Genomic DNA, 11,306 nt, shown 5'->3' on the forward strand with positions numbered 1-11,306 from the left:
AACCTGGAGTCAAAATATCAATAAAACCTAGAGTCAAAATAACAATTAAACCTGGAGTCAAAATAACAATAAAACCTGGAGTCAAAATATCAATAAAACCTAGAGTCAAAATAACAATAAAACCTGGAGTCAAAACATCAATAAAACCTGGAGTCAAAACATCAATAAAACCTGGAGTCAAAACATCAATAAAACCTGGAGTCAAAACATCAATAAAACCTTGAGTCAAAATAACAATTAAACCCGAGTCAAAACATTAATTAAACCAGGAGTCAAAAAAGATATCTTAAGTAGTTGTTCTGGAGACACTGATGAGACTGTTAACCAGTACAACATTCTGAAGTGATATTGATTGGTGTACTTACCTCACCCACTGTCTTACTACCCTGAACCTTTAAGTTGTATTCCTTTGCTCTACTGTTTTCCAAAAAGGTTATGTGTAGTGTGTAGTCTCGCATGAAATTTTCAAATTCTTTTGAACTAGAATGAAAAATATGAAATGTTTCACTTTTTAATCACTTGTTTTCCAAGTTTCCTGTGGAAAAAAAAAACAAACTTTCTATTATAACATTTCCCTGTATATCATGTTTAAATTATCATGCGAAAAGTGACAACTGTTCAGTATATACACACGTATTTTTAATACTCTTTTTAAACTAGCTAATATCCCAAAACTATGAAAATGTTTAACTCTATATATTTACCATTGTATGGCACTGCCACTATATAACCCTACTAATTCAGTTGCGAGTTCACCAGCCTATGAACTGCCAACAGGAAGTGATCTCTGCTACTGGTAAGTGCGGGAAATTTGAATTTGAAAATTTCAAAACAAAAATCGCATGACAAATAAAAAATCGCAGATGGTAAATATAAGAATTGAACGGCTTTCAGTTGGCATTCATAGTCAATATGAATGCCAACTGGACAGAGGCAAATTCCACATGAAGCGCTAGCGCGCTTAGCGCTTCATGTTGAATTTGCCTCTGTCCAGTTGGGATTCATATTGACTATGAATGCCAACTGAAAGCCGTTCAATGCTTAAATGTACAGTCGAACCTGTCTATAAAGGACACCTAAGGGACAAGACAAAAGTGTCCTTTATAGAGAGGTGTCCTTTAGATAGAGGTTCAACGAGTTATGTCCCTTATAAACGAAGAAACAAACTAAAGTCTGTTTATAGTACACTATATGTCTCCTGATTTATTATATTTAAACACTTAAACAAATGAATAAAAGACAAAAAATTAAAGATAAATGCTTAATTTTCAATCATTCATCTGACACAAAAATTGAAGTTGATATTTCTAATAATTTATATTAAGCCTATAGTTTCAAAACAAATCTTCACAATATCATACTATACTGAATATCTATTCAGACAAATACTCAACATAGTCAAAAGTGTAAAGGTAATTCTTATCAGTGTAAAACAATTTTTGTTAATCCTCAATATTTTGGAAAATAAATATGTTTGAAATATCTTTTCTATTACAACATTAACTCTTTATAAATGAAAGTGCATTTTCCTCTGATGATTATAATCCCTAAGCATTTATTTTGAGACATATTTTCTGAAATCCATGTAGGGATTTAATTTAATAAATACCGTTTTCTGGTTCAGTCAATTAGACAGTATAGTGTATACAAAGACACTCGGAACTCTTCAGCTGTTCTTAATATGTTACGTAGTCATATTCAGAGGAGTTCCGAGTGTGAGAAAATGGCGGCTGACAACCATGTGCCTGCCTTGTCAGATTTGCATACGGTTGATTTTGTAAGTAAAACAATTATGACAGACATCACTATTGCTTTGTCCCTCTTTTGTTGGTCTTGATAATGATTTAATTACCCCCTGACCATTCTTGTTGTCTAGGCTATGGTTGAATGGCTATAAGCTTCGCTGTCACCGGTGGGGTTGAGTAAACAAACACCTCTGCCGATGGCGATCGGTCACTCTCTTGTAATTACTGCCCATTGTTACAGCAACTTACAGGTAACAGGACAATTAGTGACTGATGAAGTGGCTTCCTAAGTTAGCATTGCTGCCAGGGGAGTTGAGTAATTAAGGCTTTGCTTGTTATTTAGAAACGTTTTACACACAAATATCAACACGGCTATGGTTTCACGTGTCCGTTATACAGATTTTTTAACAACTTTACGGACAAAAATAAGTGTCCGCTGTCCGCATTAGGAAGGTGTCCGCTATATACATGATATTTATATAGTGATTTTCATTGGGGATTCCTGGAAATGTCCGTTATGGACAGGTGTCCGCTATATAAGGGTGTCCGCTATTACAAGTTTGACTGTACTTGTGTTCTTTCTGGATTCCGTACCAGAAGTAGTCATTAGACTTGCTCCCCAGAACTTAAAACAAAATGGCGGACAACATTGTTGGTGAAAAATGTTTAACTAAATTATATCTGGACGTTGCATTGGACACTATGTAGTGTCCTAGACAGTGCTATCTAAAGTGCAAGTGCAGCAAACTGATGAAGTTTCATCAGAATCAGTTCCCATTTTTAGGAGGAGTTTTCCAGATAAGATTTTCAGACCACAGACATCAATAAGATTTTCAGACGACAGACATCAGACAGAGTGATCTCAGTATATCCCTCTCCAACAGGGCGATTCCAGTATAGCCCCCCCCCCCACACACACTCTTTAACTTTAACAATGTTGTGGTTGTAGTGGATATAACTATGGGGATAGTGTACACATTTGTTCATGTTTTGTCAACGCTCTTGATTAGTGACTTCATTTTAAAACACTATTTGATCAAACTTCATATTTTGATAAAGAACGAGAAAACCTAAAACAAATTTATGTTGATATGGAAGGATATGCCCTGTGTCTAACAGTAACAAGGCCAGGAGTAAAGGATTGTACCTGTCAGATATCGGTGTCACTGTGGATGACGTCAACGGTCTGTTTAGGTCAGGGGTCAATAGGTACAATGTATTCTCCCGTGGCAGTTGAAGGTCACGTAATATTTTCTGCAATACAAAATTAATGACATTGTCTTTTTTGTAAGGTTTGAATAAAACTTAAATTTTAGTGTTCAAAACCACACATCTGTACAAAAAACTTAAAGTATAGTTAGTTCATATTGTTCTGTTTTAAGTTTTGAATAAAAAATAAATTTCTGCTACTCTATGGCAATTAAATGTTGACTTCTTTCAGTTAAATATATATGAAACTGGAATAGAGAGGAAACATCAACACTTAAAACTTCAAACCTAACACATGTCCGGTAAGACTTGGTGAATTACTTACCTTGTCGTCGACCTTCTTGGAAGACCAACCCCTTAGGTCCTGTTTCTGTACAGGGATCCCCAGATCTGTGAATAGCACCTCTTTGATCTTTCCTGTAACAGGATACATGTATCTGTGGTTATATCTGATGATATTGATACACTACCAGAATTGTGCACTTTAGTACAGGTAAAAATGATGTCCTTTGATTCACTGTGAAATTTTCCATATGCTGGGTCGGTCCTTTAATGACCTTAGCTGTTAATAGGACGTTAAACAAAATAAATAAACAAAATAAACCAAGCTGGGATCAAACAAATGTGCAAGGAGAAACTTAGTATTTAGCCAATTCTCAAAATGGATTGAGCTGTACCATTCACATGTGGCATATAGTGGATATCACACTTGCTTCACCATAGGATTTCTCTAGCTACTCAGGTCTTCACACATATTCAGACCAATTTCATTTGGAAAGACAATAGTGACTGGTTACTGTAGGCTTATATAGATTGTTTTCATAATTGTTATGAAGTTATTTGATGTTTAATTCTCAAAACCACTACAATTTCAGACTTTTCCCACAAAGATTGTATCTAAGTATATCATGTCTGGTCTGTCATTTAAATTTTTTTTGTTCTATGTTTATCATTATCTAGCTATAAACCAAACATCGCTGTTACACCTACAGTTTCTGAGAAACTGAAAGGTGGTGAAAAGGAAAACTTTGAAAAACACAAAAATTCCCCATGAAATTATTTTTGATTGTATGAGTGATGAACATTTTTATAAGCCAAAGTGCAGTGTTTTAATATTGAAAGTGTGTATGGAATTTCAAATCAAGTTGAATATTTTTGAAATTCTTGCCAATTCTTGCAATTCCACCATTTGAGGATTACCAATCTCTACTTTATTCCTGGTCTATTTAAATAATTTTTCAATGTTGATGTGGACACTTAACAATGATAAGATTTCCACAACTAACAGAAGTGGAACCACACATGTAGGACATATAGAATTAAGTTGACTCTAACACCAATATCCCAGTGAAACAGTCTATACAATGTAAATGACTCTAACACCAATATCCCAGTGAAACAGTCTATACAATGTAAATGACTCTAACACCAATATCCCAGTGAAACAGTCTATACAATGTAAATGACTCTAACACCAATATCCCAGTGAAACAGTCTATACAATGTAAATGACTCTAACACCAATATCCCAGTGAAACAGTCTATACAATGTAAATGACTCTAACACCAATATCCCAGTGAAACAGTCTATACAATGTAAATGACTCTAACACCAATATCCCAGTGAAACAGTCTATACAATGTAAATGACTCTAACACCAATATCCCAGTGAAACAGTCTATACAATGTAAATGACTCTAACACCAATATCCCAGTGAAACAGTCTATACAATGTAAATGACTCTAACACCAATATCCCAGTGAAACAGTCTATACAATGTAAATGACTCTAACACCAATATCCCAGTGAAACAGTCTATACAATGTAAATGACTCTAACACCAATATCCCAGTGAAACAGTCTATACAATGTAAATGACTCTAACACCAATATCCCAGTGAAACAGTCTATACAATGTAAATGAGATTATCCCAGATTACTCAGAATTTAGTAGTCCTGAAAATATTCATCCTTAATAAGAATGATGTATTGAATCTGTCTTTAATGTTTCACAACTCCAAACGTGTACTCAGGTGCCAACTTGTCATACGCCATGTAGCATTGATTTATATCAAATCTATTATATATGCGATAGATTGAATAATTTTTGTTGACAGCTTTAGTGTTGGTAATGTTACCTTGGTATAATGATTATTTTTCTAACTTACCGACAGTCTCTGTACATGTATCAAACATATGTAACCTTGGTATAATGGTTATTTTTCTGACTTACCGACAGTGTCTGTATCAAACAAATGTAACCTTGGTATAATGGTTATTTTTCTGACTTACCGACAGTGTCTGTATCAAACATATGTAACCTTGGTATAATGGTTATTTTTCTGACTTACCGACAGTCTCTGTACATGTATCAAACATATGTAACCTTGGTATAATGGTTATTTTTCTGACTTACTGACAGTGTCTGTATCAAACATATGTAACCTTGGTATAATGGTTATTTTTCTGACTTACCGACAGTCTCTGTACATGTATCAAACATATGTAACCTTGGTATAATGGTTATTTTTCTGACTTACCGACAGTGTCTGTATCAAACATATGTAACCTTGGTATAATGGTTATTTTTCTGACTTACTGACAGTGTCTGTATCAAACATATGTAACCTTGGTATAATGGTTATTTTTCTGACTTACCGACAGTCTCTGTATCAAACATATGTAACCTTGGTATAATGGTTATTTTTCTGACTTACCGACAGTCTCTGTACATGTATCAACATATGTAACCTTGGTATAATGGTTATTTTTCTGACTTACCGACAGTGTCTGTATCAAACATATGTAACCTTGGTATAATGGTTATTTTTCTGACTTACCGACAGTCTCTGTATCAAACATATGTAACCTTGGTATAATGGTTATTTTTCTGACTTACCGACAGTCTCTGTACATGTATCAAACATATGTAACCTTGGTATAATGGTTATTTTTCTGACTTACTGACAGTGTCTGTATCAAACATATGTAACCTTGGTATAATGATTATTTTCCTGACTTACCGACAGTCTCTGTACATGTATCAAACATATGTAACCTTGGTATAATGGTTATTTTTCTGACTTACTGACAGTGTCTGTATCAAACATATGTAACCTTGGTATAATGGTTATTTTTCTGACTTACCGACAGTCTCTGTATCAAACACATTCACTGTGATGTTACGTCCACGGTACTCCACTGTAAAGTTGAGGAGACGTCCAGAACTGTAACTGGAGCTGGGTCCTGGGAAAGGACCAGAGGCAGATCCGGGATCCATGAGGGGGGAGAAAGAGTTAGCAGTGGGTAGAAACTCAGATGGAAATTCTGGTGACACAGCAGACTGGTCTGTGTGGTTAGAAAAAGTGTAGGGGGGAGGTTCTCCTCCCGCGGACGACATCTCACAGTCAGTTTGTGGCATCACACTTTGTATAGATTTCTGTAAATCGCAGATAAATTACAATCACTGTCATTTTTCTTTTGCAGTAAAAATGTCAGTTTCAATTTGCTCAACAAATTTGTCAGTATGTGTCTGGTATGAATTTGACAACAAATACAAAAATCTCGATGCCTGGAAAAGAAGGACACTACATTAGCCAAAGATTTGCTATTGATATTTTCTCTTCTCTGATCAGGATGTCTTTCTCTACAAGAGGTATACAGTTTCTAAATTGTACAGTGAGTTATTCTCTGTTGGGTCACAGCATTCATTTAATATAACTAGCATAAATTTTCCACCAGAATTGTATATTTTACTACCTGTAACAGGATACATGTATCTGTGGTTATATCTGATGATATTGATACACTGTCAGAATTGTGTATTTTACTACCTGTAACAGGATACATGTATCTGTGGTTATATCTGATGATATTGATACACTGTCAGAATTGTGTATTTTACTACCTGTAACAGGATACATGTATCTGTGGTTATATCTCACGATATTGATACACTGTCAGAATTGTGTATTTTACTACCTGTAACAGGATACATGTATCTGTGGTTAAATCTGATGATATTGATACACTGTCAGAATTGTGTATTTTACTACCTGTAACAGGATACATGTATCTGTGGTTAAATCTGATGATATTGATTCACTGTCAGAATTGTGTATTTTACTACCTGTAACAGGATACATGTATCTGTGGTTATATCTCACGATATTGGTACACTACCAGAATTGTAGATGTAAATTCATTTAATATAACTAGCATAAATTTCTTTGCTCGATTTTTTGTGATAGCAGTGTACTCTTCATTAAATTTTGCGAATGATAACTTTTTGATTATGCGTATATTCCCTCTGGATGGTTGTTGATCATGCTGTGACAAACAAGGAAATCTTACCACCAATTCCCAGCCATTCTGCTCCAAAATAGCTATGCATGTTTCCAGGTCATCTATTTGTGTACAGGCCTGTGGAAAAAAAGGATGTTTTAATTCACTGTTATCAAAATCAATTTTTTTTTAAATTATATACCCAGTATAAGGTAATTCACAGGGAATTTTTTTATTTTCTATCATTGTTATTTTTGGTTAGTGGACAGAACATAGTGCGACATCATAGACCAAGTAACAAACTAGTTTGACTGCATAAAACAAATGATTTCTCCTTCTGCTTCTTCTACTTTATGTTTACGCAGGCTAGCACTGATGATTTTGATCTCAGGGGGTCATAACGCAGGAGTGTGGAAAAAGGGGTCATTACGCAGGTGTGGAAAAAGGTGTCATAACGCAGGAGTGTGGAAAAAGGGGTCATAATGCAGAGGCATGGAAAAAGGGGACATAACGCATGAGTGTGGAAAAAGGGGTCATAACGCAGGAGTTAATTGTTATTTTTTTGTAGGGTAACACAGGCGTTATGTTTTAGTGTGTGACGTGGACTTCAAGGGCGGTATAGGGTTTGTGTGCCTTGAAGTCCTCTAGTGGTGTGTATTGTACTGCTTCTATGGGAAGGAGATTTCATTCCGTTATTGTGTGTGGAAAGAATGAATAATCTGTGGGAATGTGTAGATGTGTTGGGTTTATAACTATGATCTTATGTACAATTTTGTATGTACAAAGATTATTCTTGCTGAAAAGCCGATTGTAGTTTGTAGATCATGTTTGTTACTGAGCTGGTGTTGTGGTATCTGTTGTTTACATAATGTGTAAACGTGTCATATTTTTTTCTATTTGATTAATTTGGTTTTTGTTATGTGGGTCCCAAATGGAAGAGCAGTACTCAAGTTTTAGTATGACTAGAGCTTTGTATACATTTTCTATTATATGTTGTGGGTTTATTTTTAATTTGTGACTTAGAAAACCTAAGGACCTATTGACATTGGCTGTAATGTTGTTGATGTGTCCCATCGTAGGTTATTTTGTATTGTTCAGCCGACATGTTTGCTGGATCCTATTTGGTGTAATGCGTGCTGGTTATGGCGTTTGTGTTGAGTTTCAGTGAAATGTTGACTATGTTGGATTTCCAAAATAAAATTTCATCAGCCAGTCGGTCTTTCATTGTCCTGCTGCATCAAGGTCATGTTGTAGATTAATGTCTTATATTTGTTGTTTACTGTCTTGTATTTTAGTTTATATATATACAATTGAAACAGGAGAGGAGAAAATGTAGCAGCCAGACCGGGGTTCGAACCAGGGACCCTCCAAACTCTAGACGGACACTCTACCACTGAGCTACCTGTTCGCCGATGATCGACCCAGTCCAGTTCCGCTTCATTCCTCCCTCCTTTTTTTCAGGTCTTCGCCCCCGAAGACCACAAGTTCGGATATCCCCTTGCTAAGCATACACCTAATGCTTTAAACAAGGGTAGGCAAGCTCGCCAATTATGTAACAGGAGAGGAGAAAATGTAGCAGCCAGACCGGGGTTCGAACCCGGGACCCTCCGAACTCTAGACGGACACTCTACCACTGAGCTACCTGGTCGCCGATGATCGACCCAGTCCAGTTCCGCTACACAATATCATCAAATGTTTCAAAAATGTCTCTATAGTTGGTAAAATAACAAAGGGACATCAATGTAATTTGATTTTTCAGTCTTCTTATCTAAAGAAAAGTTCCACCCCAACATATCAGCAATTTGGCCTGACTAAAGTAGAAGATACCGTGATATTGATACCATGTTGTCTTCAGGCTTCGTTCAGAAGATGGAATTTGACACTGGACCGAGAAGTATTAATATCAAAAGATATTTATAGGTCCGAAGAACCACCAACATAAAATAAGTAACATTGTACGGGCACATTTTTTAACAATGACTCAAAATATTTATTGGGAAGAAGCACACTCACCATAACTTGCGTAATGTCTAAAAATCGAATATCATGACATGCGAGTTTTTGACATTTGTAAACACAGGGGGATTGACGAAGAAAATACGTATCATATGCCTGTATGAAAAATAAATCATATCATCAGATGTAATAATTAAACAACAACTCCCAAATACTTTGAATTAGTTATAGTTTCTCCCGATCTCAAGATCGCCCTATTTTTCACCTGAAAATCCACCAGCATCTGATCTCGTTCACCGTCCGCCATTGTTGATTTGTAATTGTGCGCAGGTTTTTATTTACTTCCGGTCTCAGTACACAGTTTCGTTTTCATTTTCTGTATCTCAAAAAACAAACAAATCCAATAAACATTCATACAATCCTTTTATACGCCACACTATCACATTAAAGAAAAACGTAATTATTTTATGTAAAAGCGAAAATTACATTATTCTATGGGAGTTATGCCCCTTTGACATTTCATTACGAGGGGTGAAAAATAGATCAAGGCCTTGTTAGCCTGCCTAGGCTATTTATAACACAGATGTAAACGGATTCCCGACGTAATCACATGAAAACTAGTCCCATCATATCTCTATAATCAGGAAGGGGAAGTTATATGTATGGCACATACACAGACATACGTAAATGCTAACATGGGGAAATATTTAGCTACAATTCTAATTTTAATAGATTGACACGGTGTATGTCATAATTTTACTGAACACAATATTTAATCATAGTACACTAGATCTAGTACATGTTAAAAAGAAAATTACTCAGAAAATTATAAGGACGTGACGAAAGAAAACCCATAACTTTATAATTTTCAATGGTAATCCAGATTTTAATCGGCTCGATCAAGAAAAATATAAAATCCAGACAAGTAATATGAGACTATATATTACCCGCCTAATTCATAATAATGGTATATAAACCCCTCAGTACCAATATATTACGCTCCTAACACATAATAATAAAAATATCTATAAACCTCTCAGAACCCGTATATATATTGCCCGCCTAATTCATAATAATAATATCTAAACCCCTAAGTACCCATATATTACCCGCCTAATGCATAATAATAATAATATCTAAACCCCTTAGTACCCATATATTACCCTCCTAATACATAATAATTATATCTAACCCCCTCAGTACCCATATATTACCCGCATAATACATGATAACAATATCTTAACCCCTTAGTACCCACATATTACCCGCCTAATACATGATAACAATATCTAACCCCCTCAGTACCCATATATTACCCGCATAATACATAATAATAATATCTAAACCCCCCAGTACCCATATATTACCCGCATAATACATAATAATAATATCTAACCCCCTCAGTACCTATATATTACCCGCCTAATACATAATAATAAAATCTAACCCCCTCAGTACCCATATATTACCCGCATAATACATAATAATAATATCTAACCCCCTCAGTACCCATATATTACCCGCCTAATACATGATAACAATATCTAAACCCCTCAGTACCCATATATTTCCGCGTGGTCCCCGCATTCCATTCAAGATGCATATATGTATGTATTTTGGCAATGATCCAACCGTTATTGGTACTATGAAAATGATGATACAAACGCCTGTTGACCTGTTCATTCAGTTAGAATGCAAGAATACTGTCGCGCGCACGTGATTTGAAGTTCATCACTCAAAGAAATTATCGGATTGAGCACATTTCCGTCATCCCCATACTCCACTTGAGGTGCAAATGAATTTTGACCAAGATCCGTCTGTCATAAGTACTCTAAAAATGATGACAAAACACATGTTGACACGCCCACTTTAAGTAAGAATGCTGTCAAACGCACGTGGTTTGAAGTTCATCACTCAAATGAGTACCGGTTGAGCACATGTCCATGGTCCCCTCATTCTATTCGAGGTGCATACTTGTGTAAGTACCGGATTGAGCACATCTCCGTGGTCCCAACACCCCACTCGAGTTAACCGAGACCCGTCCGTTAGAAATACTCTCAAAATAATGCTAACAAGAAATATCTTTTAAAAAGATAAACGGCATAGTTTT

At 35.6% G+C, this 11,306-nt stretch overlaps 1 protein-coding gene and 1 non-coding gene across 2 annotated transcripts in view; both read right to left on the reverse strand.

Moving 5' to 3' along the window:
- LOC117325443 (FAS-associated factor 1-like) overlaps nucleotides 1-9,536 on the reverse strand; it is a 28,505-nt gene extending 18,969 nt beyond the window's left edge. The window contains exons 1-6 of the mRNA XM_033881652.1: nucleotides 9,462-9,536; nucleotides 7,310-7,378; nucleotides 6,104-6,395; nucleotides 3,280-3,371; nucleotides 2,893-2,999; nucleotides 366-480 (exon numbers count right to left, since the gene is read on the reverse strand). Of these exons, the coding sequence (XP_033737543.1) occupies nucleotides 366-480; nucleotides 2,893-2,999; nucleotides 3,280-3,371; nucleotides 6,104-6,395; nucleotides 7,310-7,378; nucleotides 9,462-9,503 (717 nt within the window). The 5' untranslated portion in view covers nucleotides 9,504-9,536. The remainder of the gene's footprint in view (nucleotides 1-365; nucleotides 481-2,892; nucleotides 3,000-3,279; nucleotides 3,372-6,103; nucleotides 6,396-7,309; nucleotides 7,379-9,461) is intronic.
- Trnas-aga lies at nucleotides 8,817-8,888 on the reverse strand. The gene has a single exon. It is a non-coding gene; the product is annotated as a tRNA-Ser (tRNA).
- Nucleotides 9,537-11,306: the final 1,770 nt, after the last annotated feature.

The sequence above is a fragment of the Pecten maximus genome, chromosome 4 (assembly GCF_902652985.1).
Source record: "Pecten maximus chromosome 4, xPecMax1.1, whole genome shotgun sequence".
Lineage (NCBI taxonomy): Eukaryota > Metazoa > Mollusca > Bivalvia > Pectinida > Pectinidae > Pecten > Pecten maximus.